Source organism: Echeneis naucrates, chromosome 6 (assembly GCF_900963305.1).
Source record: "Echeneis naucrates chromosome 6, fEcheNa1.1, whole genome shotgun sequence".
NCBI lineage: Eukaryota > Metazoa > Chordata > Actinopteri > Carangiformes > Echeneidae > Echeneis > Echeneis naucrates.
In genome coordinates this window covers 23,864,594-23,891,615 of record NC_042516.1, presented here as the reverse complement: position 1 = coordinate 23,891,615, position 27,022 = coordinate 23,864,594, and the positions used below count along the sequence as shown (strand labels likewise).

The following is a 27,022-nucleotide window of genomic DNA, read 5'->3' as shown; positions in this document are numbered from 1 at the left end:
TTGACTAATTTTATTTTCTCACCAGAAGAGGTGACAAACACACAGACGGGTACGTTTTCCGCATACATTTCCCATAATCCCGTTGTTTTCTCAAGGCTCGCGAGACTTGAAAAGTGCCCACCCGTTTGCGGCTGCGCAGTGCCATTGTAAAACGTGCACGCGGAGCGACGCCGCGGAGGAGAAAGACGACGCAGCGAACAAAACACAACAATGGCGACCGCGGCGACGACGGCTGGCGGAGCGGGCTCAGGCGGACCGGCTACCGGCCTGGCAGGCTGCGGAACCGCGGTGGGACGAAAAAAGGACGGCGGCCCTTCCGCGAAGTTCTGGGACAGCTCGGAGACGATATCCCAACTCGAGACGGTGCGGCTGTGGATCGGGAAGCACTACAAGAAGGTAAAGCTAGCGGCTCCGCTCCTCCATTGATTTCTACAAAGGCCCGCTGGCACAATGGAGCCCGGACATCCCCGCTTGGTTTGCGGCCTCTCCAAGCTAACGCCGCGGGGTGCATTATCTGTTTATATAAACGCTTCCCGTGTGCGTGGCTGCCAGTTAAAACTCAGTTCTTACAAAAGTGCACCACGAAACGTGGAGGCTCTGTTTTATTTATTTATTTAGTTAGTTAGTTAGATTTTTAACAAGCCGTTAGTCGGCTAACTAGCCGGCTAGCTCGCCGTTAGCCAGCTAACCGCCCGCTCAGTAACGGCTCTGACACCCGGAGGGAAGTGTTTACAGACAGGTGGATGGTGAAGCCACAGCAGCTCTTCAGCTCACTTTCACGTTGTTTTTTAAAATTCGTATCATTTATCACGTATCATTTATTACGACTCAGCAGCTTATCAAATGTTAGTCACGGGACGCCATGCAGCCGAGCAACTGCCGCTGCTAGCAAGATAAGACATAGCATGCCTTCATTCTTCATTCCCGCTCAAACGACGTTATAGTTGGCAAATAATGCCCAGATCTCTGTGTACATTTTGCATCATTGCCTTGCTGTGTCCTGCTGGAGAAATTTACAGTGTTGGGGTTTGTCAACACCACCAGCAGACCTCACTGTGCTGGCTGCACTCGCCCACCTAGTTAGCCAAACAAAAGGAGGTCTGCCTGTCACCTTATGCCTCCATCCAACCCCCTGATCTGCCTGAGCAGGTCAGACTGAAGGAAACAGAAATATCTCGGCTTACATGAGGTTACAGGAGGGGGTTGTTTATGGACACATGAATTTTGATTGAGCTTGTTTACACCTGATCGCTGTACCTGGTACAGCTTCGTTAGGCGTGCTTAAGACTGAAATTTGTTTTGAGCAGAAAGTGTAAATAGACTGTGTCTCTCTGTAGGAGTGAGAGCCTGGATTCATTTAAATGTGTGTTTGAGACTTGATTAATGGAGGGACCAGCTCTGATCTGCTCTGTTCTATTTTGGTGTTAATGGCCTGACAGTATGACCTTTTGATGGCTGCTAATGAAAAACATGTACATGTGTCCACTTAAAATGAATCCTCACAAGCAATAATGGCAATATTACATGTGTTCTCCACATTCAGATTTGGATCTCATACTGAAAACTTAAAGGTTCTAGTCATCATTGTTTTGAGATAATGTTTTGATACTTATTTTGGCCAAAAGGTTGATTAAACAATGACTGTATTAAGAAAAAATATAATCAACAGATACATCTAATGAAAGTAATTAATTGCTGCCACATTTGCAGCCCTCTGTTTTCCCCTGTAATTAGCATAATAATTGTCATTGTGTTAGTGACATTTTGTACAGCCTCAGATGTGTGTGTATGGGTGTATTTTATAATTTTTCATTGGTGTGCATTATTAAATGCTTTTCTCTGTCTGATCCCAGTATGTCCAGAATGACTCCCCCACCAGTAAATCCTTGGCGGGTCTGGTTGTCCAGCTGCTGCAGTTCCAGGAGGATGCATTTGGACGCAGAGTCAATAATCCTGCTCTCACCAAGCTTCCTGTAAATATAGCACTCATAAAAACATAAAAGTTGCATTCAAATCACATTTTCAAAGTGCCTGATATTCAAACTTTTGATTGTCACAGCGATGCTAAATTCTGAAAGGTCATGCACTGTTTCCTCCTCCTATTTTCAGGCCAAATGTTTCCTGGATTTCAAAGCAGGGGGTGCTCTCTGTCACATCTTGGGGTCGGTCTACAAGTTTAAGAGCGAGCAGGGCTGGTGAGTTGACTTGTTAAACTGCACAGATAAAACTGCTATTGATCGCTGAGTTAGTCACTTAACAGCTGCACAAATTGAATTCAAGTTGCTTGAGTACTACGTGGGAACAATGCACAGTGTGATGTGTTTTTTCTTTCCTCTATTCCAGGCGTCGATTTGACCTGCAGAATCCTTCCCGGATGGACAGGAATGTGGAAATGTTCCTCAATGTAGAGAAGAACCTGGTCCAGGTATTAACTATATAGTCAGTAGCTGTTGACTGATTAAACAGTGCAGTGCCCTTATTTTAGATGTTTTCTTTAGATGTTTTTCTTTATTTATTGGTTTCAACTGATTTTAAGGCTCCTCATCCTTTCAGCGCGGATTTGTACAATAACACATACACTGTGGGCAGCTTTCACCTGCCCAGCAACATGATGTTGCTGATGAGCTCTGGGATTAGAGTGACCCAGAGTCCCGACAAATTTTAAAAACACAGAATCACAAATTGGAAGTGTCCAAGACGGAGGATGAGATTGACAGTTCAGTGTTTACACAGTAGGTCACTGATTTTATTTATTTATTTTCTAACTTAATGTGTCTGTACTTCCAGAATAACTGCTTGACTCGACCAACTGTCTTCCTGTCACCGGACATCGAGCAGAAACAGGCCAGTAAGCTCAAAGACATCATCAAAAGGCACCAGGTGAGCTCCAGCTTCACACACCAACCCCCACACCCCCCAAAAAAGCACAACAGAGAGAGTTTTGTTTCTACTGTCAAACTCTGTTGTATCTTTTGCCTTAGTTGTTTATTTTTTTCCTTCTCTCCTTTTCAGGGCTCCATCACTGACGATAAATCAAAAGCCACCCACCACATTTACCCCTCATCATCTCATCAAGAAGAAGGTAGCGTTGAATTATCTGGAACTTACACATTCAGTGATTAAAATAATATTCAAGGAAGGTGTATTTATCAGCGTGTGCATCAATGATTTATGTGTTGCAGAGGAGTGGCTTCGTCCTGTAATGAGGAAAGACAAACAGGTGCTGGTGCACTGGGGTCTCTACCCAGACAGGTGAGCAGGAGGAACGTGGAGGGCCTCAAACACAGCCCCTCTGTTTATATGTCATTGTTTATGATTAACCAGCTTGATGCATATTCCTTAGTTTGTCCCTTACTTTTCTATATGTTGCACAAAACAATTGCCTTTTACTTTTTAAATAGTTAAAAAGTCACTAAATTGAATTCTATATTCTCCAAAAATGTGTTTTGACAGTTAACACCTAAGAGAGAAGTCAAAGAGATTGGACATTAAAATTAAAAGATTAACCCTGAGGAGTTGTTGATATTCCACAGCAGATTATTTTATTGATACAGTCAACACAGACTCATGGTTTTTCATTTCTTCTGTTAGCTATGACACCTGGGTTTCAGCCAGCGAGGTGGATGGTGATGTGGAGGATCCTCCGAGCAGTGACAGACCCTGGAAGGTGAGCAAAAGGAGAGTTGAAGTGAGCAGCTTTAAAATGTTAGTAGGCATCAAAGATGGCTGATATAAGTCAGGTCATCTGTATTTTATTTACTACAATGTTTTTAATTGGCGTTTAGCTCTTAAGAGAGATGCACAGATGTTTTCTGTTGTCTTGTTAAAACAGCTTCATTCAGAAATACACAGGATTAAATTATAATTTTAGTGGCAGAGAAAAGGAGTTAAGTTACATTTTTGTTTTGTAATGCGTAACATTTATTGTTTACAGACTTATTCAGACTAAAAGAATCACACTTGCCAAAATCTGAGTGGTTTATTGCATTTACTTATTGCAAGGAGGTTCAGGGTTCCTGCAGGAAAAACAAGCTGGCCCCACATCCAGCAGCACTGAACACATGGGGCCCTTCCACCAGTTGTTTAAAAAAAAAAAAAAAAAAAAAAAAGTAATTGTTTTGAAGTCTATGGGATATCAGCTCAAAGCAGCAGGTGACATCGCAGTGGTTTGGCTGTCTGGCAGAATGTGCATCCTGTCCGTTGATTAAATGCAAAAATTACCCATAAATACAGTTGTTGTGGTGTTTAGACTACAACATTTAACTGAAAGATAGATGCTACAAAACAACAAAGTCAGTCACACTTCAATTAAAACTCAGTGTTGTAGTCTAAGCTGTCAGCTGGCTCAGCGTTTCTGAAGGGATGTTCGTTCCTGTTGATGGCTCAACTCTGGAGCATTCAAAAAACAAAAAACAAAAAAAAAAAAAAACAACCCTCCAATCACCGGAGAAATGTGGCCACAGCCTTTGTGTTGCTGTCTTTGACATTTAGTCTGCATGTTTTTTCTAACTAAATTGATTTGATATTTTGGTACTAGGTCTCAGGTTTTTATGCTTCAGTGAGTCAATCCCACTGGGACGTGATGAGGAGAAATCAGGGCATCAGTTTAAAGGCATGATTGGATTCTTGTAGGTTAAACTACAGCCTCTTTTTCATTCCTTCTCCCCATCAGGTCCACGCCAAGTGGGTGTTGGACACAGACGCCTTCAACGAGTGGATGAATGAAGAGGACTATGAGGTAGACGAGAACAAGAAGCCAGTCAGCTTCCGCCAGAGGATCTTCCCCAAGGAGGAGGAGGTAGGTATTGTGTTGTGAATTCTCAGCTGTGGTGCATCAGTACAGTTTCCTCATTGAGGCCAAAGTTGTACGTTAGAACCAACCAACAAAAACATCAGTAAAATACAGCTCATGGGTTCTGTACTGTATGGACACTGTGTTCTGTTGGATGTGGACTGTTTGTTGTCGTCCTCCTTTGTCTTTGTGTCGCCTCTTTCTTTGCTGCCCATCCTTTCCAATCCTTTCCTCTCTCTTAGTCTCCTTCTAGTATATCTCAGGGTTTCTGTCCACGCATTCAACATTTACCAAAATTTAAACACATGGTGTTTTTTATATTGAAATTGAGAAAAAATTAAATGTGGGGAGGGTTTTTTTTCCCTCCCTCTTGTTTTCCGAACTGTTCCCTATTAGTGTGAAGTGTGTGACTTTGTGAAGACTTGGAGACTTTTTTTAAAAAGTGACGATTTTATAAAGAAAACAAAGACATGACAAAACAGAATGAAGTGGCTAACTGCAAGTATTTAGGTCTAACCCCCTTATTTTAAAATGATCAACAATTGTGGAACCTTTTAGGATGAAATGTTTTACTTAATTGGGGGGAGGGGGAAGGGGGGGGGGGCAACAACCCAAGTGAAGGTTTGTTTTAAGAGCACAGTGTGCAGGAACCCTGATTGTCTCCTCCACCACCACGGCATCCCCCCCTCCCGATCGTCCTTGTCCCAGCGCTTCCCCTCCTTGTGTGTGCAACCGTTCCATCCTCTCATTCTGCGGCTCTTTCTCTCATCCTCCATCCCTCGCTCCATGCGCTGCACGGGGTTATGTCTGATCAGTCTTCCCGTACACCCGATCGCAAGGAGCGTAAGGCCAACTCCGGGAAGAAGAGGAGGCGTTCGCCCTCGCCACCCAGCACTCCTGCCGAGTCACGCAAGAAAGGAGGGAAGAAGGGGTAAGGACTTTAACATTACTCTATACTGCTGGAGGCAAAGCAAAGATTCAGTTTGTAAAATGAAAGCAAGATTGAGGAAACGCAGCTGATGTTACCCAATAGTTTTTATGTAAGATGCATTACTTTTATTACTTGTCTGTACTGTCCAAAGGGCTGCACAGCAGACTTTGTTAAACAATATACTCAATTTCAGTTCAATTACCTGCTGGTCCCCTGGGCCAGCCAATAAGCTTGAAGGAGTATTCAGGGTTGAGGCCTGACCGTCACCTATGAGGGGGTGTAACAGTTGGGGGTTATTTCCAGTTTCACCTCTGTTGGTCTAGTGAGTATTTCCAGAATGACAGTGAGAGTTAGAGGAAAAATTACTTGACCACTGAGGGAGAAAAAAACGTGTGATATGACTGAAGAAGACGGACCTGATGCACCTTCACATAGCTGTCTGATCTCTTCACATATTTGGATGTTATGAGCAGCTACATCTGAGATGGGCCAGATTCGTTCTGTGTAACTGAATTATGACTTTGCTTGGTGTCAGGAACCCGGGGCTTCATTGGAAGAGACGGGGCCACAGAGGTGAGGAAGAGGACACGGAGGAGGACTTGACCAAGGACATGGACGACTCTTCAGCTGGAGCCAGCTTAGAGGAAGGAAGCATGTCTAAGAACGGTATGTATCGTACTTATAACATGTATAACATGACTGAGTTTGTTTCAGCAAGAGGTTAAAGGAACATGCTTAACTGGTGTGACAATCTTCTTTTACGGAGATTACCATCCCTGAAACCAACAGGGATTCTACGTCAGTAGTGTTGTGGACAGTTTGAATATGGTTTTTGTACTGTGGAGTCTGTATTTGATAGATCGGTGACAAAAACAGGAAATGAGAGTGGAATGGTGAAGCAACTGACAGGGCATCAGAACCAAATTAGAATCTTGGAATAATGAGATGAGCACCTTATCCACTCAGTTAGCTATTCAGTGATTAGCTCAGATCATGCTTTAGAGGTTAAGTGGTGTTCTCAATAAAGCGTCAGATGATGAACTGTCAGTTACAAAGAGTCCCACAACACTGTAAAACACACAGTTAAACCGCAGTGTTTGAATTCGTATGAGTTGATTGAATATTGAAAACAACACAAGGTGGTCACTCTCAGGCTCTGACATGAAACAGAGATTTTTAACTAATTTCCTGACAGACTACCGGCGGTTGAGGACATGAAGTGACTCCATCATTACCACTAACATTGTGCGCCCTCTTACAGAGACCGAAAACACACAACTCGGCCTGCATTTTTCCTGCAGAATTCATTCCATTTGTTGGATTTTGTTCATTTCCTAAATTTCTGTCAGTCTTTCTGTCATTAACGGGTTTCTTTCCTTTTCTCTTCTGTTCCTTTTATTGTATTTGGATCTTTCTGTTATAAAAACATTCATTCAAGATGTTTTCATATTTTTAAGATTGACAATCCTTGGTTTTTTGTTTTTTTTTCCTGGATGGTTTTGTGCAATGGGGCACAAGAGGGACAAGAAAAATCCTTGTCTGAAGAGACGCACATATAAAAGCAGGAATACAGCCTGAGGGTGTATTGTGGGTTTTTTTTTTTTTACTGCAACAACCAGAAATGAATTCAGTTCCCTCTTCCCCGTGCAACAAGACTTGAAACTGTCTGCAGACCAAGTCCCATCTGCAATGTCCCACTTTTACAGAAACCTCCTCCTCTTCTTTCACTCCAACAGACTCACATTCTCTCTCACTCCCTCTATTTTAGTCAGTGGTGCTGGTTAATGCCTCCAGGCCCAGGGCTGAATTACTCTGTTTCCTTCTTTTCACCTTTGAGTCTTTTTCTCTTTCCCTCCACACTCAGCAGGTTCAAAGAAAGACAGTGAAAATACTCCGGTGAAAGGAGGGAATGTGGCCGACCTGGGTGTGTATCTGTGATAGAGTTTATCGGTTTGGTTGTGTATTAATTCCATCCTGTTCAACCCTTACTCATCACAGCTGAAATGTGCTTATTTCTCCCAGATGACATGGAGGATGACTCTGTGCTGTCTGGTGGAAAGGTAAGATCAGATCCAACACTGTTGATGTGTGTCAGTGAGACAGAGGGAAAAAGGACTTAAATACATTTTCTGATTAATCATTTTTAATGTACAAAATTGCAATAGATACTTGCAGACCAATGTGATGCTGTCAATTAAAAAAAAAAAAAAAAAATCAAAAAAAAAAAAAAGCCCAAAGGTGGTGCATCATATAAAGATGATTCCAGATTTGGTTCCAGCCAAAATATATAAATAACATTTATGTTTATTCATCTATAAGATGCTTCTAACCAAGGCAGTAGACCTGGGTGTAAATATTAAACTCTGCATTTCTTTAGACTTCAGGAAGAGGTCAGGGAACCCTAGACCAGAACAGTCTGGACTAACTTCACCCTTAAGTATCAACGACCTGTCTATCTTTGTCTGTCTTCAGGACGACGAGGAACAAGGCAAAGCTGAAATCAACCGGCTGATCGACGCTGGTGAGGACAACGTGACCGAGCAAACTCATCACATCATCATCCCCAGCTATGCGGCCTGGTTCGACTACAACTGGTGAGATCCTGTGAACAAAGACGGATGAAAAACGAGCTTTAATGTGGCTGTCGGGCACATTTTTTTGTTTTTGCCTGCGATTTTAATATACAAGCGTCCAGGAGTAAGTGGGAAGATTTAAGTTGGTGTGTTTCTCTTAAATTTCCATTCCATCTGGTTTTTACAGCTTTTTTTTTTTTTTTTTTTTTTTTTTTCCCTGTTTGTTCTTTTTAGCATCCATGAGATTGAGAGAAGAGCTTTGCCAGAGTTCTTCAATGGAAAGAACAAATCCAAAACTCCGGAGATGTAAGTGTATTTACCTTCACACATGCCATTGATTGATAAAACCACCACACCTGCTGCTGCAGAGATGGAAGTTTGACCTTTCCTGTTGCACTGGTCTCTGTGCTTCTTCTTCACTCCTGAACAGATACTTGGCCTACCGCAACTTCATGATTGACACGTATCGGCTCAACCCTCAGGAGTATCTCACCTCCACCTCCTGCCGCAGGAACTTGACTGGAGACGTCTGTGCCATCATGAGGTGAGCTGACCACATGGTAGTGATAGCTTGGACCGCCTCGTTATCTGGCACAAACTATCAATGAAGGATATGTCTGGAGATTAAAAAAAAAAAAACTACAGAAGGTAGTGAAACAACAATGTCTTTAACTTTACAGGGTTCATGCGTTCTTGGAGCAGTGGGGGTTGGTCAACTACCAGGTGGATGCAGAGAGTCGTCCGTTGCCCATGGGCCCCCCACCGACACCCCACTTCACTGTGCTTGCTGACACGCCCTCCGGCCTAATGCCCTTAAACCACCGGCCCCCACCAGTAAGAACAACTTCGGTAAACTGAGGGAAACTGTCAGGAAGTTTGAGTTATTAATGAGTGAGTCTGATGTCAAATGTCACAAAACTGCACAGCCATTTATACAAGATGGTATTTCAGACATGTTCATGTGACTGTGCTGTTTCCTAAACGCAACAAGGACATAACGATAAACATGACTGACACTCACCAACGGTCCACCTTCAGTTTAGTTTTTTTCTTGTTTCCATGTCATCTTTCCACAATATTTCCACTATGAGGCTATTTTTATGATTGTTATACAAGAAAAAAGAAAAGGATGACTCCTGATGATAATTAGATTACATTAGTTTTTAACTGATAATGATCTATTATTATTATTATTATTATTATTATTATTATTATTATTATTGAACCATCCATTAGATCTGTTTTATATAAAATCCAACTCAACTGATGTCAATTGAAGAAATGGGAAACCAACACTAACTCAAATGGTATTGTGATAAGGACCGAAAAAGTAGCAATTTGACATCCTAACATTAATTAAACAATTAGTTGAAATTAACGGTATGAAATTGTGATAAATTTTCTTTCTTCAGTTGTGTTTCTTGTTGTGTGCACAACTGTTGGCGTGAAACTGTAGTACAAAACAAGCTGTCAAAGATGCTGAAAGAGTAAAATGGATATTAATGCGTATCTTTACAGGCGCTAAACATTTTAATTGCTCATGTGCTGCATTGCTTTGCTCTAGATTCCTCCTCCACAGCCGATGCCCAACTTTGCAGACAAAGGCAAAGACAAGCCCATCGACCTGCAGAACTTTGGTCTTCGCACCGACCTCTACAAGAAGAACCAAAAGGTCAGCACACAACCTCTACATCCTGATGATGTTTTCAACATTTAAGACTTGATTCTCTGAATGGGGGGTACCTAAAGTTATCGACTATGTGAAATGGAGAAGTTCATGAAATATCTTTATTGAGAAGTAATTTTTTCACTTTGTCCTGACTTGTTGAACTTTGTTGTGGTACATCTCAGGGTAAAGCCGTCACCTCCACCAGGGAGTGGACTGAGCAGGAGACTCTGCTGCTGCTAGAGGTGAGTCCTACAGGACATTTCCTGTCAGCTGTTCCCCACTCGTCCTTCTTATTCTTTCTGAACGCTGACTTACTTTCTTTCCCAGTTTCAACTTGCCTCCCTTCCATAGTTTTCGACCCATCCTGCTCTCTTTTAATCCCATCAGGGTGCATCTGACAACCCTTCAGTCTGAACTTCAGTATTCCTACTCCTTTTGTTACGTTGCTTCTCTGACACTGAAGTTTGTATTTTCACTCCCTCCTCCTTCCTCCAGGCGCTGGAGATGTACAAAGACGACTGGAACAAAGTGTCGGAGCACGTGGGCTCGCGCACCCAGGACGAGTGCATCCTGCACTTCCTGCGGCTGCCCATCGAGGATCCGTACCTGGAGAGCACCGAGGCCTCCCTCGGCCCTCTGGCCTACCAGCCGATTCCCTTCAGCCAGTCTGGAAACCCCGTCATGAGTACGGTTGCCTTCCTGGCCTCTGTGGTTGACCCCAGGGTAGCATCTGCTGCTGCCAAGGCTGCTCTAGGTGAGGACTGGGGAGTGAAAGCAAAAACTGAAGCTTCACATCTTTTAGAACTGTCGATGTAAAAACTTTACAGAAAGGTATACACTTTCAAAAATCAATGTCAGATTTTTGGTTTTCCTTATTTTATAAGCCACTCTCCCCAATTTCAGTAAACAGTGTCTTAACTAAGTGACAAATAATAAGCTGATGGAACATGACAATCTTCTAGGGAAAAGCAGAGACTGAAACAGGAAAGCCTTTTGAATCTAAAAAAGATAAATGGATGAATACCTTGGATTTATTGAATAATTTTTGGTTTGACAATTCACTTCTGTATGATTACATTTATCCCAGCAATTGCGATGTCATCCGGATAAACAATAGAAGATGGATTCATGAAATGTTATTACTCAGTTTTAACCAAGACCACACTGACAATACTTACCGGTTTCTGTTAAATGGTACGATACCATGAACATGAAGCCTTTTCTTTTTGTTGAGTTTGTTTGAATGTGAAGCTCTGTCGGTCCACAGAGGAGTTCTCCCGTGTGCGTGAAGAGGTGCCAGCTGAGCTGGTGGAGGCTCATGTGAAGAAGGTGCAGGAGGCAGCGAGGAGCACGGGGAAAGTCGACCCCGCCTTCGGCTTGGAGAGCAGCGGCATCGCTGGCACCGCCCCCGAGGAGCCAGAAAAGACTGGTGAGTTGTGTATGATGTAGCAGAAAGTCAACTACCAATGAATGAAAGTGTTGAAATGTGTAAAAGCTGGATAGAATGAGATTTTTGGAAAATTGTGCAGGTGAGGTTTGGTAGTCTTTTCTACTGCCACTTGAGGGCAGCATAAGCAAGCTTCAGACTGGGAGAGGCAAGTGGATGGCAGATTGTGTGTGTGTGTGTGTGTGTGTGTGCACGTGTGTGTACACAAACGAAGGAGTGAACAGTGTCATAAATTCATCCTTTACGCATCCACAAATCACCTGAGTTGGAGGATGATCGATCTGTGCTGACGTTTAATGACAACAGACACTTTGCTCTTGACCATCAGGGATGTGATGGGCACAGTAATATTGGCGTGTGTGTGAGCGAGCGAGCGTGCTGCCGTGGTAACCAGTGGATTAAAACATTGGTGGCAGATGGGGCAGGAGAGGAGGGGGAGCAGAAAACTGGGTCATCACACTCCAACACGTGCTCATCTTTCTCTCACCGTTGTTTTCTGTGCTTTCTCTAAAATTCCTCTCTTCTGACTGCTCTTTTTCTCTTCTCTTCCTCCCCCACACACACAAATAATCATTTATTATCCTCGAATTAAGAGCCATTGTTACACTCGATCAGCTTTAATGCTTCGTCTGAGTCCGGAAGCGCTCAACCGACACACACGATCAATATTCAAACCTTTAGCGCACGCTCAAGTGCACTGCTGACACGGTTTAACACTCAACCGTACACGTGTGTATTCCCCCCAGTCACATGTGCACTTGGTCATTTTGTGAGTGTCTGTCAAAATCTTGTGAACCCTTTACGCCCGTCCCTGTGGGCCTGTTTGCTTAAAATACTGTTGACCTTAATTTTCTCGTCAGATGTCCCTCGCTCAAATGGTGTTAAACTCAGAGAATCAGCAAATGATTTTTGTTTCAAGCAGACATCAAATTTGTGTGACTGTACATTTGTGCACATTCTCTCACCTATTCTCTGTGTCAGAAAGACTCTTTATTCTTAAATAATGTCTCTTCAGAATTAGAGCAAGCTTGATAGATGCTGTGCATTAATGGACATTTAAATCACAGCAGAAACTATTATGGAGACACATAAATTAACACAATGTGAGAATGTGTGGGTGTCTTTCAATTTGCCCTCCCTTCTTCTTTTCAAACCTGTTTAGATGTCAGTCTGAGGGTTTAGGAGTAAAAGGCTTTATGTCCGCATGTCCTCACCAAAAAATGGATTTAAAATAATTTTATACAAAAAGTAATAAATCCTGATCAATCATATTCTGTTTGAAATACACCTGTATTTGTAGATGGAAGGATGAATGTATATAGAATGATAATCTCAAAATATAAAATTAGACTGTAAAATAAATAATATAACTCAGAATGGTGGAAGGTGATATAATTACGACGTTGTTGCTTGATTATTCTGTAGTGAGATGTTGATGATAGTATGATGAACCATAGTAGCGTTGCGCTCAGGTCAGTCTACTTTGGCAGCAGGGAGAATTAATTAGGCTGAAAATTGTGGCTTTGGCACGACGATCGCAGACCTTCTCTGTTCAGTTTATTATTTATATGTTTGTTTGCATGATACTTATTCTCCATCACTGTCACTTGCAGAAACCGCAGAGCCAGAAAAAATGGACACCGACACAGACTCCCAGCAGGCTGACAAGGTAAGACTGCCTTTTCTTTCTTTGTGTGTCTTTCGTTAGCATTCGTTTCGGAATGAAAACCTCATAACCAACACTAAATGTAGTTTTTCCTCTCCGTCAAGAAATCTTCTGTTGAGATTCATGTACACGAGTCCAGCAGGACATTTTCTGGATTCCAACTGAAGACAGAAGTCTGTAAAAAAAATAGGCCACAAATGTATTCACTAATAAAGTTCCTCAAACATAATTTTTAGAAAAACCTTATTCAAACAGATGCGTTTTGCATTTTCTGGGCACTGTTTTCTGTGGTCGATTATTCTACATTTTTAATTTTTACAGCAGCAGCGTATGTGTGTTTATGCTAATGAAGGGACAAGTTTCACGTCACCTTTCGTACGGAGGTGGTCTCTCCTCAAGTCTTTATATTTACATAGAGACCCAACATTTCCTTCAGTGAACAGGCTCTCAGCACAACAAGTGTTTTAACAGTCAGCAGTTTGAGGCTTTGGTTTTACAGCCACAGTACGTTTCCACCGATTTTGTTGACAAATAGAAAAAGTACCAGCAGACCTGGCCAAGTCTATCAGTTTAATGACAAACTTAGAAATATTCTGTGCTACAGAACCAGTAAAACAAGTGCAAATGCTAATACAGCTAAAACATGTCGAGACTTGAACCCTCAGAATATCTTAATATATCCCTTTTGAGATCTGCAGCTCTTTTAAGGCCTGTTTGGAAACAACCTGTTAAACCAGATCCTTTTCGAAAGACAGATGTGAAATAAAACCATATAATAAGAAGTTATTATTTTTCAGCATCATCAGCTCATCTTGTTCTGGTCAGTAGCTGCTGTATGAACTGCAAATTTTTGCAGCTTAATTGAGTTAAAATACATTTTCCATGATTTGTTTGCTTGGTGGGAATTACAAAGGATCTATCTATTTTATCGGTCATGTCTTAATCATTTATTATGTTATGTTTCATCTGGTCTTAGTGGGTTAAAATTTTAACTGTGTGGTTCATCAGCTAGAAAAAACAAGGTGGAGAACTTTGTATTAAATTTTTTAGAAATAAAATAATATTTCTATATTTCATTGGTATTCAGCTTTCTCCCACTCAGTGTTCAAAGTAAATTTTTTCCACCCTTTACATTTGCCCCATGTCTCTTGGCCTGGACAGGCCTGGCAGAAGATTTTAATGACTTTTTCACACATTGACCCTGCTCTGTTGGACCTGCTCAGAGCTTGATGGCTTCCTCATTAGCATCCATTAACCAGATCAGTGATTGTTCCCAAAAACTTAAGTGGGCCCAGACAGGATCTATTGTTCGACATACCCTAATCCGTCACGACATGAACCAACTGAGCAGCTACATCTACCTGCTGTGGTGACTGTTTTTATTTTTGGATTGTAAAGAGTTAATTAGTAGTTTTTTATTTTAAATATGTTCTTATGTTTTAAAAAGGCTATTTAAGCAACATGTGACACAAGATGAGGCGTCGAATTTAAGGTTTTTCTACATGGCTCTGTTCTGACTTTACTGTGTCTGAATCCTTCAGGCGGAGTTGAAGGACGAAGCAGAGAAACCCAGTGAGTCTGCAGAGAAGAGTGACAAGACAGAAGCCACAGAAAAGGTGAAGAAAGAGGGAACGGAGACATCAGAGCGTGAGGAGGAGACTGAGGAAGGAGGAGAGGCCAAAACGTCTCCAGCAGGTAACGCAGAGAGTCACGAAGAAGAAAATGTGTTGCAACACAACTTCCTACACTAATTGAAAACTGCCTCCAAATTTAAGCTGCAACCAACTTCATAATTATTTGCCTCATTAAGCAGTTATTTCTTCATCAGGAAATTGTCAAATCACAATTTGCTGAAGTCAAGATGATCATAAAGTCACATTCAATCAACATTCCATGACAGATTCATTTTATTTTAGATTTCATGACAACACAAGAACCTAAAAACTAATTAACAATGACTTTAAAAATAGCCATACAATCCTTTAAATAATAAAGCTCGATCAATCATTTTATATTGGTGAAATAAAGAATAAGTGTCATAACTAAATCACAGAAGCTTCACTTTTGTGACTAAGGTAAAATGTGTCACAACAGGTGAGCAAATCATTTATTGATCACATTTCTGTTTTTGTGAGGGGGGACATTACTGATGTCATGAAAATGTACAGACATCTAAAAAACTTATTCTGGAAATTATTTTTAAAAATTATGTATTTTTGCTGACAATCAACCAACAGCTGTGAAATTTCTCTCATTTCTCTCAACATTGACAGACAAGGAAAAGGAGGAGGCCATGGAGACGTCGTCCACGGAGCAGGAGAAGGATAAAGAGGAGAAGGCGGTTACAGAGGAGGGAGAGGACAAGAGGAAGAAGCTGGAGCACGACATCGGAGAAGGAAACATCGCCACCGCCGCTGCAGCTGCTTTGGCTTCTGCTGCCACCAAGGCCAAGGTGAGACTGCAGGAGAGCAGACTGAACCACAGCAGCTGCTCCTCAGGAAGTTCCTGATGTTTACCAGTTATTTACACACTTGTTTAGTAATTTATTTCATCTGTTGTTTTAGCACTTGGCAGCGGTGGAGGAGAGGAAGATCAAGTCTCTGGTCGCTCTGCTGGTAGAGACCCAGATGAAGAAGCTGGAGATCAAACTGAGGCACTTCGAGGAACTTGAGACCATCATGGACCGAGAGAAAGAGGCTGTGAGTGAAAAAGATGCTGTGTTCTCTGAAAGTCGGGATGTTTGTGACCCCTGAACGGCTCTTTGGAATTACTTCCTGCACTTGTGTGCTCTAAAACTCAACGGGGGTTCTCAGCTCTGGTTATCAATAATGGAGGTGGTCTGCTCCCTCCAGCTTGAACCATAAAGTCCAACTTTAAATATAAAAACAGTTGGGACCTCCCACATCATGTGATGATCATAAAGTCCTATCTCAGGACTTCAAACATGAATAAATTATTAAGTGTAACATTATGATCATCAGCCCAGCATTTTTAAGGGGTAGGCCCGCTTGTGTTATGGCTGTCAGAAAGATGATTATTCTCAGCAACCCAGTTCTTCATTTTGATCCATGTCCTCCACAGAGTCTAAAGAGGCAACATGGAATCTTTTTTTGTGCAGGAGCTGAATTGCAAGTAAAACATTTTCCAAAGCAAAAGCAGCAGTAGGCAAATGAAACTGTTACCTGCCTCTACAGGGCAAATAAAAGGCCCTGAGCTGTGTGTGTTTGTGTGTGTCCTGCTCCATGGACAATCCCCTGGAGATGCGAGTGAGAATGAAAAACTGCGTTTTGGCAGCGGCAGCATTGGGAGCGTTGCCCAGTTTCACAGCTGTAAATAGTGTATGAAAAAGACTCTGGTTTGCATAAGCTTTCTGAGGACTGGAGAGAAACCAAACCTCTGCTGCTGCTGCTGCCATCGGCCGTAAAACTCTGAGCTGCTAAAAGAAAAAACTCACAACAATCCAAAACAGAACAACAAAGACACTGACAGTTTCGCACAGCCTGTGCACCGCAAACCTGCAGGCAACAGAACCTGCTGAGACCTTTTCCCGTCAAAATGAACAGGAATAAACAGCTTTTCTTTTTTTAAACTTGGGAAAACACCAGTTGAGTTTGTCTTTCTGTTTCGGACTGAGGACACATGCAGCTGCAAGCACAAGATGCTGGTGAAAGATCTCTCATCTGGAGGTAGTTTGACGTTCCGTTAGTGTCTGAGCCTCCATGTGAGACGCTTCGATATGAGACAGGACATTTTTAAAACTTATTTTGCAGCTCAATCTGTTGTGTTCATGCCGTTGTCCCTGAGGAAACATATTTCAAACAAACCTCTGGCCTTTACTGAGCGATTTTCACGATTGACCTAATTCAGCCAAACATCTTCAGCCTGTGTTGTAACACACAACACTGAGTCCTGCATCATGAGGGAACGTGGATTGTACTTCCTCTATTTTTATATTTGTCTAACTACTAAAATCAATCAATCCTACACCGTTGAGTGATTGACTTATTTTTTTAGTGGTTTTTCTGTAACACTTTCTAGAAGTTGTCTGGCGCCCAATCAGGGAGTTTGGCCTCGCAGTTTGTGGGCTGCTGATTTAGAAAAGAGTAATTTTGAAGCTTGTTCCTTGCTGTTTTCCTTTTCTTGTCTGTCAGTGGGGTAATTGCAACCAATTACACCAAATGTCAAAGGATGAAATAGTCGCCCTCTGTCATTTGATCTAACTTCATGATGTGGCTGCTGCTCGTTCCTGGTGTCGACAATAATAGATCTCTCCGTCTCTCTGCAGCTGGAGCTTCAGCGGCAGCAGCTGCTGACCGAGCGCCAGGCGTTCCACATGGAGCAGCTCAAATACGCAGAGATGAAGGCGAGGCAGCAGATGGAGCAGCAAGCTGCAGCAGCTGCCGCCGCCGCTGCCGCAGCAGCTCAAGCCCAAGGACAAGGACAGGCTCCTGGATCTGGACCCCACACCGGGCTCCCTCAGCCAGGTATGCACCCTGGAGGACCCCTGCCGCACCACGGTGGACCACCACCTCACCATGGAGCACCGCCGCCTCACCACGGAGGGCCACCACCTGGCGCCGCCATGCACCCGGGCTACCCACCAATGGGCCACCACCCCATGGCCCCACACCACCCAGGACAGACAGGTGAAGGACATGACCAGTGAAAACACACACAAATATTAACACCCCCCACAAAAAAACAAACCTTGGGGATACATTTTGGCCATTTATGTTGAGTGATGATTAATCATTTTTCCAAAATTGCTTTTGTTGAAACTGAAAGTTTGAAAATGTTCCGTCTGACTTTGTGACCTTCAGGACCGATGGGACCGGGCCAGCCCATGCCTGGGAGAATGATGCCCGGCCCGCCCTCTGCTGGCCCCCCTCCTGGTGGGATGCCTCCCATGATGCCCCCACGCCACCCTGGAGCGCCCAACGGCATGTGTGAGTTTGTGTGGCTCAGATTTGGGCGCTGTGTCCTTTAAGGAAAAGGATTGTGGGACAAGGTTACGTTGACCCACTCAGAGGTTTTTTCCTGCCAAGTGACCTTTACCCCCGAACCTGTTTCTGTGTCGCTCTAAAACCAGCATCTCTCTGCAGACCCTGGTCCAGCTCCTGCACAGCCTGAGGCCATGCCCCCAGCCCCTGTGGGCCCTGCAGCGCCCCCGAGTGGACGAGTGGCTGACAACTAAGACCGACACACACACAAAGCACATACACAATTAACTGTATCTTTGAACCTCAGCCCCCTTTTCCTGGCCTTTGCTACTGGCTCTGTTTTTTCCTTCACACTCAAAAGTACCACACACACACACACACACACACACACACACACACACACACACACACACACTCAGGGTTCAGTGGCGAGGGTAACCCAATTTTACACACACACATCCAGACTTCCTCTCAGGGCACAGCGGCAAAGGGTCGTCTGGTGATCAACACTGTTTTCTGCTCTGAGCCTGACGGAGGCTGGAGAGAATGAGACTGTACAGAAAACAGAGCGTAACCCAACCTTTTCTCTTTCCTCTTTTAAATGACACTGTAACCCTCTGCTCCCGTCTTTTTCTCACACACACACACACACACACACTCTTCCTCTGGCCTGGTGCCTCTTTCTCCAAGCCAAACAGTAGGGGGAACTGGTGAGACCAGACGTCCAGGGGATTGTGTGTTAATGTGTGTGTGCTTGAAACACAACACAGATGATTCAAACAAAAATATGAATAAAACACACGCAAAAGGTGGAGGGGGCAGCTTGGCCGCCTTCCTGCCCTCCCTCCCTCGCTCTTGTCTCGTCGAGTATCTACCTCTCGCTCCTCTCTATTCGATACACTGTAGTTCTCTGTATGTGTGTGTTTGTGTGAGCTCAAGATGGAGGCTCGTTCGATGGTGGTTTGTCCGTCTGTCTTCTGACCGTCTCATGATTCATTTGTAATGACTGGAAATGTTTAAAAGGTTGGAAAAGTAAAAAGGGCAGCTGCAAATCCGGAAATGTGTGTCGATGATAAGAAACCCAAACAAAGATGGCGTCTGTTAAACAGCCTAACCAACTCTGCGTCCAGGGACGGGGGCGTTAAAAGGCTACAACCTTAATGAGTCTGACCTTTTTGTCTTATCTAAAGACCAAAACCAACCGTGTTAACCCGTCTTCATTTCCTGTTCGGTCCTGTGTGTGTCTTTTCAACACCGGGACAGAACATACTGACCATTTGTAAGGAATGGTGACTGTGATGGGACTGTTTTCTGATGAGGAAAACACACCAGTAACGAGTGTTTCCAGCTGCAGGACCAAAAAATAAATCGATTTCTTAAGTTTTGTCGACAAAGAGGTAAAAGCATTAATGCAGATCTGAGGACTTGAGAGATGACGTGTCAGAGGACGGGCCGATGGGTAAACACGCCGCCGATCACGCCTCTTGTCCCGCCATCCGCCGCTCTGTAACACACACACACAGAGAAACTTAAGCTAAGCTGAGGCTCACACTGGAGGCTGCGTGCACACACCGACTTGGCCAGACCCCGCCACAAAGCACTGGACAAACAGACACACACACTCACACACACCTCCATATATATAAAATCTCCTGCTGACCTTCACACAGCCTTTACAGAGAGGGAGACGCTGTGATGCGGCTCGGTGGGCTTCTAGATGACTTTAGGTGCTGATGCTGTAGCTAACTAACCCCGCCCCTCTGCCCTGACCTTCCTCACGCCTGTGCCGCCTACCTCTCTAACCCCGCCTCACGCGTCTTTGCTTATCTGCCACGGTAAAACAGCAATAGCCCAGTTCCTGCGTGTCAGCCAGGAATTCTGGGAAACCCACGAGAAGCAATTATGATTTCACCATTTATTCCTTCACCCCGTGATGTAGAGAAAAATGGTGCGAAAACAGAAAACAAAGGGAACAACCACTGAGCGTTTATTCATCCGGCTGAAATCAGTTAATTTGGAGCCACGCCTTTTTTTTTTTTCCCCTCCAGGAAACTACTGGCAGGCCTGCTCCGTCATCTTCTGTGTCATATGTTAAAGTTTATATCTGTTCCACGCCATTTTGGCCTTTAAGGCCATGACTTCCTGACCAAAATACTCCATAAATAAATCCTGTTAATTATCATGACACGCAGGAAGATAGGACAATAAAATGCCCCAAAAATATAGAAAATTGACATCTTGAGCCGATTTAATTTAGATTGAGTTTAAACAGAAAGCAGCTGGGTAGGTCCATTCACTGTCTGCTGCCTTTCTTAGTTTTTTTTATTTCCAGCTGCTGAATGACCTGCTGCCTTCACTTACATCGACTTTAACATCCACGGAGCTGGGCGTTCTGCCCCGCCCCCTCCCGACCAGGCCCCGCCCCTCTTCGTATCTCTGCTACCTCTTCCTCCTTCATCCGCTAGCTACCTCTTCTAGAAATCTTCCTCTTCGCTCTCTGCTACCTCTCTGCGCGCCCCCTTCGCTACCTCTCGTTCCTGCCTTCTTCTTTTTCGTTTTAATGTCCTCTTTTCCATTTCTTTTCCGTTTTAATTTCCCGCCCACATGACTGCTGCGTCACCGACCGTTGCCCTCGTCTCCCCGGTCCGTCAGAAGGAAAAACACGCCCACACTCGTCCGGTCGGTTTGCTCATCTCACCAGGCTCGTTATGTAAAATCACTTAAATATGACGGGACCCCCCTCACATATATATCTTATATACTTTTTGTGTTAATGGTAATGTATTTTTAAGGAGAAGTTTTGTGTAGATGGACGTTATCTGTTATTTGGAAGTTTGTAGCATTTGTTTTCCTTTTGTTTGTTTTTTTTTATTTTTATTTTGTAAGGGGTCTGTTGGTACTTGGACCTAGACACTGTCGAATAAACTGTGTTTTGTATGAGCCTGATGTCTCACTTTCCTGATCCAACTTCACTTTTCCTGTTAATCACAGTCAATAATATTCAGACCTCCAACACACTCAGGGAGAGAGAACGACTCATCTGTAAGTAAACAAGAATTTTAAAGCTATTTAAAAAAGCAAAAACACTAATTCAACAGATGGAGGAGGGTTTGTTTGTTTTCTCCACTTCCTGTCACTGCTTTGTTTTTAACAAACTGGATTATCTGTGTGTGTGTGTCGCCTTTGTGTTGGGATTATAGACAAACACACAAAGCATGTGCACGAGCGTTTTCACACTTGGAAATAATTTAGAAAAGCAGTAACCTACTTTTTATATTGTGGAAACAACATATGAAATGAACTCATTTGCAATATAGATAAATAACAATGCACCAGATGAAAATATTATTGACCTACTTTTATTGTATTCTACACGTTTAGAGTTCATTTGTTTTAGCTTCAGAAGAGAAAATAACATGTTTTTATGAATGAAGCCACGATTGCAGCTGAAACGATTAGCTGAATAATTGATTGTTGGTAAATAATTTTTTTTTATTTAAAAAAAAAAAAAACAAAAACAAAACGTTTTTTCCAGTTTTCACTTTTCATACCAAACAATTAAAAGTGTTGGTTGGTTGAAGTGCTGAAATAAACTGGCCAAACAGCTACAACATTAATATTCAGTTATTATAATATATAAGATGAGCGTCGGCTCCGGACACATTCTGAAGGAAGTACTTCAACATTTTAACTGATCAAAGTGATATTTTCACTACAGGACTTTTTTTTGGGTGTTTTTATTGAAGTAAAAATGAATATTTCTTCCATCCATCCATGTTATTTCAGGTCAGATAAATGTTTTGTAAATGTGTGTATTTATTTAGAACTAACCAAACCAGTGGAGATTCGTAGGAAGGTTTTTGGGAAATGTCACATTAATGACAGATTTGATGTTAATATGGACCAACAGTCTCACATCAGTGTTTTCTGCTGCTGCAGCCTCATAGCTGTGATCAGCTGTCCGTCTTCAGGGACACGTGATGACGATCGTGTTCTTTGGTCTGTTTGGTTTTTTTTTTTTTTGGTCTAATTTTCTGGTGTGTGTGTGTGTGTGTGCACGTGTCCTGTGTCAATTTAAAACTAATCCCAGTTGGTCGTTGCTGTAATCTGGCGAGAGGGGGATTTCTGTGTCCAGCAGATTGACCATGAGGATGTTACTGAGAGGGGTGGGGGGGCCGGACGGTGATTACTGGGGGGCTTAATGCCCGAAGCTCAGCAGAAAATATGATTCTGTTCATGAAGCTTCTTTTCATCAGCTGCTTCAGGATTTCAGTTCCAAATCAGTCTGACTCCAGTTCAGCTCCGATCTGGAAAACTGAAGGTCAAATCGAGAACACGCAGAAAGGAGGAAGTGTCACTGAGACTCGGATGTTGAACTGAGCTGTCTGCCTGTTTAAGTTTAAATCTGAAGAAAAATACTTTCTGAAAACTGAACTTTGTTTTTGTCAGAATGGAACGATGATGGAAAATTGTTTGTTGCTCTCAAACAGATAAAGATGATTTGCATTTCTGTCTTTCACAGTAAAAACAAAAAAAAAAAACAACTTGAATTTGATCAAATGTGTGTGTGGGGGGGTCTTAAGTTGTCATGAGGAATGTGTGTTTGATTATTTTGCACACAAGCAGGAATGCAAACGGGCCCCCGTCCAGTCCTCCGTCTGGATCTGAGCTGCTGCCGTCCTGGATGGATCAGCTCTTTCCACCAAACACAAAAACTCACAGATTTCCATTTTGCTGACGCTCCGATGAAAATATCTGACAGTATGTTTGTTTTTGTATTTTTTTTTTTTTACTTGACACACGAGGTCAAACTTTGACCTTCCAGCTGCAGGATGTCCGTCTCTGATGCTGCTGATTCATTCAGCTTGGTCTCAGTTTGAGGAGTTTTGCTGTTGGTGTCAGAAAAAAGGAAATGGTGGGATGACTGTGTGCGTCTCATCTCCACGTTCATCTGGACACATTTTAAAAACCTTTTTTATTCCGTATGAAACATACTGAGGCCTCAAATCTGAGCTGTCATCGGGCCAAATGGATTTCTGTATTAGATTTATCATCCAGAGTGAAGAAGAAAGATAAACCGCGGTCTCGTGTCCAGATGTTGTGTAGTTGTGTAGAGAACATGTGAGTCAGGGCATTCTGATCACTGTCGTCTTCCTGCAGAGACAATGACCCCGAAGAGGACGAAGCTTCGGGCCGAGGTTCGGTGGACGACGGTTTAAAGGAACACTGGATTTAAAAAGCAGCAGAGACCCGATCCGCCCCTCGTTGATTTCACCAACTGAGCTCTGGTTGGACGATCTTAAAGGATAAAAAGTCCGACTGAAGTCTGCAGACGTTCTGCCAAACGAGCTGCTGATGAAAGAAGAGAAAAGATCCACCTCGTAGCTGAGAGACGAGTTAATTAACTGGACAGATGTCACAAAACGCACACACACTGTGTGTGATGATTCAGCTGCCGGTTTCCTGTTCCCTTCTTTCAGTTCACAGCCAGGTTGTGCATGTTTGTGTTGACGTGTGTTGCTGTGGTCATTTCTTTTCTTTACACTTTGAACCCCCACTGTTGCTGCGATATAAAATATATTTATTTGTATGTATATATTCACCTCCTTCAGTCAGTGTGTGTTCTCATATGAACACACGTGTTCCCCAGGATGTTTCATAATTAACAGCCCCCCCAGCCTCACACATCTGCACTGTATCTGCCACCCCGATGAGCTTTACATTTCACAGCTCAGCCGTTCTTCTCCTGGATTCTGTCCTGCTGTCCTTCCGGTCCAGATTCTGGACAGATCCAAAGACCAAATGGAGGTCATTAAACTCTTAAGTGTGTTTTTTCTCTCAGCAATTAGGAAACTACGAATTATTAAAATATTAAGATGCTAAATGAATAAAATGTTTTTTTTTTAATCCCCTCTGTTCATAAACTTCACATCTGAATTTGGTGGTTTCCAGAAATTGTGAACGGCTTAGTCTCCAAGTGTGTGTGTGTGTGTGTGTGTGTGTGTGTGTGTGTTTGCTGCAGGTGCTTGCTCTTTTGTCGGAGGAGACTGTTGCTATAGCGATGTCTCCATAGTTACAGAGGATGAGCCCGTGGCGCCCAGTGTTGGTGCATGACAGTTACCAAACGCCCGCAGCATCAAGGTGGATTATGGGAGTTTTGGTGGCAGGTGACGTTTCAGCAGCCAGTTAATCTGATTTTAAAAAAAAGATTTCAGCGGTCTGTCTGAACATTTAAACATCCAACATGCTTCCTGCTTCGAGAACTGCCAGCTCAGAAATATTGTTTATTAGCTGCTTAGTTTTTTTTATCAGTTACTCTTTTTTTTTTTTTAAGATATCAGACGACGTATTTTAATGGAAAGTGAACCTGCACTCTGTCCAAAGGCAAGAAGTCAGATTGTATTGAAGTCTATGGGAAAATGTCTCTTCTTACTCTGATTGATTAGCTCAGTAAACGGTTTTCAGTGTCACTGAGGATACATAAAGATGGTCACAGCATGATTATTCGTCTTCTTCTTGTTGTGACACCATCTTCATTAAAATGTTCTAAATTACCTTCACAGACTTCTAACAGCTCCACCTGATCCTGCTCATCTTTTATTCTCATCTTACATCTTTTTCTTTCTTTTTTTTTACTTTTGTTTTGCAGTTCATGTGGCAGAAGGAGTCTCAAACCTGCAATGAAGGCCTCCTGTCTTTCTTTCTTCACCCTGCCGGGCTGCAGCTCGTTCTGCACATGTGAGTCTGTTTCCACTAGAATATCTAACTGACTCAGAGAACGTCTGTTTCCAACGTGGTGATTTGGAAAAACACTGATTTAACTCTCAGGTTGTGTGTTTCTGGGGCTGGCACCTCATTGGTGTGTTTGTGTGTGTGCGAAAGTCATAAAAAATGGAGAAGCCTAAAGTAGGCCAGCAGTTGTCAACACCACGGGGACTTGAGGGTGAAGGAGCCTCCTCCCTTCCTTTCCTCTTTGTCCTCATCCTTTCCTTCCTCTTGTGTCTCCTTTTCTGTCTGCTTCCTTGCTCTTCAGTGTCCTAAATCAGATTCCTGATCCTCCATTAGACCAAATTCTCCTTTCCAAAGCAGGAAATTGAAGCTGATGCTGATCCTTAAATAAAAGCTTCTGTTTGTGTTTCTTGCCAAAGCCTGCAGTCCGCCCCGAAGACTCCTGTTTTGGTCTCTGAAGCTGATTTCCTCCTTTGATTTGATTTGATGCTGGTTCACGTCCCGTTCAGGTGTCCACAGCTGATCTTGGGTCCATGTTCTGTACTCTGGAAGCTGTGAATACGACATGGTGAGTGATCAAAATAATCTGGCTACATAATTTAATAATTTCAAAACCAAAGATCCTCCTTAAAAGTCTATGACCTCTGACCTCAAATCTGAAAATGACCAACAGCCTTTAGTGAGTGAGATTTACTGTGTTTATGAAATATCAATACAAACTCTTCAGCTTCTCCTCCGAATATGTTCCAATCAACCAAAAGCTGAAAAGGCGGCACACTAACTGATGAATAAACAGGCAAATAAAAACAGAACAGCAAAAGAAAGGAGTCCGGGTCAGCAGGTCTGACGTGGTCACCAGCACATTAAAACGGAGCGTCTGATCTCCAGATGTTCGGCTGCTGAAGTGCTCATTAACTAATGAGACCTGATCCAGGTCATGAAAGCACCTCAGGTCTGACTGTCAGTCCAGCTTTAAGGACCACCAACAGTTTTCTTCTTTTTAAACCTGCGATGGGGACTTTAAAAACGAATTCACATTATTTCAGATGTAATAAATCAGAAACGGCGTCCTGACTGACGGATCACACGGTTTTTCTCTGTTTGCTCAACTTTATTGGAAAGGATTTTTTATTATGTTGCTTTAAAATGAGAGCAGAGAGCTGCCCGAGGAGATGAGCTGAGCCGGGGGGGCTGTTAATAAACTCAGAGTGTGATATCATAATTTACTTCCCCAGCACTGCAGGGCCGTGGGGGGGTCGTGTTTTTAGGGGTGAACCAGTGAGATGGAACGGCCTTAATCTGTGTTGATGAGTTCTGGCCCCGATTTGATATCAGTGAAGCTTTTGGTCTTCACTGATATCAACAACAACAGCACATGACCCTGAATCATACAGGATGCCCCCCCGTACTCCCTGTGGGGGGGTCCAACCACAATAAGAGACCCAAAGTCACATCTGAATCTGATGTTTATTTGAGACGTGTTCCACAATAATTCCAGTGACGGATTAAACTGTTAAATGTGAAAATGTTCTAAATTTGAGCTGAGCTAAATTTTTAAGCTGCAAGTCAGACAGAAGTCATTTTATTTTTGAATTTCTTTTGAATATTTTATAAACTCAACTTTGGATTCCTGTTTTTTGATGGAAAATCAGGAAAGTTCATGCAGTTTTGTTTTTTTTATGGGGGTGGCTGTTTGAACAGGAAGTTTTTAATATTATTTAGAGACACGGACTGACTTCCCACAGTCCGCTGAGCCCTTCTGGGTTTTTAAATATGTAGATTGATATATTTGCTTCCTCTGTGTGTACAAGTACACAAACAACAAACTGCAGCAGACACACAAAACATCCTCTGTCGCCCGGCCTCGCTCTCTCTCTTCCTTTATGCTATTGTGTGTTTGTGGAAGAATGTCCTCGACCCCCACCACCACCATTTTTACCCCGGGGGGCCTTTGGGCATTCATCACCGTGCTCCCCCACATTTACCCCTCAAACAGCCCCCCCATGTGCACCCTCTTTCATCTAGACACCCTCCCACCATGCCCCCCCCCCTCCACCCCCTTTTGTTTGCTCCTCTGTGTCGCACCATTAAACTAAGCTGCTTGTTTTTTTTTTCCTTCTCAAAGATGGAGAGAAGTTAAACTCCATCAAACAACAACAACAAGAACAACAAACAGAGACGTGTCCAAAGTGTCTCCAACACTCTCAGATGGACAAACAGAGACGTGTCCAAAGTGTCTCCAACACTCTCAGATGGACAAACAGAGACGTGTCCA

The 27,022-nt window shown here is 43.0% G+C and overlaps 1 protein-coding gene across 3 annotated transcripts; it reads left to right on the top strand.

The window, feature by feature from the left end:
- The first annotated feature begins 142 nt into the window (after positions 1-142).
- On the top strand, positions 143-20,959 carry smarcc1a (SWI/SNF related BAF chromatin remodeling complex subunit C1a). Of its 3 annotated transcripts, none has more exons than XM_029503481.1 (28): positions 143-396; positions 1,854-1,973; positions 2,110-2,195; positions 2,344-2,425; positions 2,788-2,880; positions 3,013-3,082; positions 3,183-3,252; positions 3,592-3,667; positions 4,673-4,798; positions 5,608-5,723; positions 6,259-6,389; positions 7,588-7,647; positions 7,746-7,783; positions 8,196-8,317; positions 8,531-8,602; positions 8,727-8,840; positions 8,977-9,130; positions 9,861-9,968; positions 10,148-10,207; positions 10,461-10,719; positions 11,233-11,394; positions 13,026-13,081; positions 14,620-14,773; positions 15,352-15,530; positions 15,643-15,777; positions 17,364-17,724; positions 17,899-18,024; positions 18,181-20,959. In XM_029503481.1, the coding sequence occupies exons 1-28, from the start codon at positions 211-213 to the stop codon at positions 18,270-18,272; spliced, it is 3,408 nt and encodes a 1,135-aa protein (XP_029359341.1). In that variant the 5' UTR covers positions 143-210; the 3' UTR covers positions 18,273-20,959. The 3 variants fall into 3 exon arrangements, with proteins under 3 accessions (XP_029359341.1, XP_029359342.1, XP_029359343.1); XM_029503482.1 differs by having other exon boundaries at positions 7,591-7,647; positions 18,181-18,322; XM_029503483.1 differs by lacking the exon at positions 7,588-7,647 and having other exon boundaries at positions 18,181-18,322.
- Positions 20,960-27,022: the final 6,063 nt, after the last annotated feature.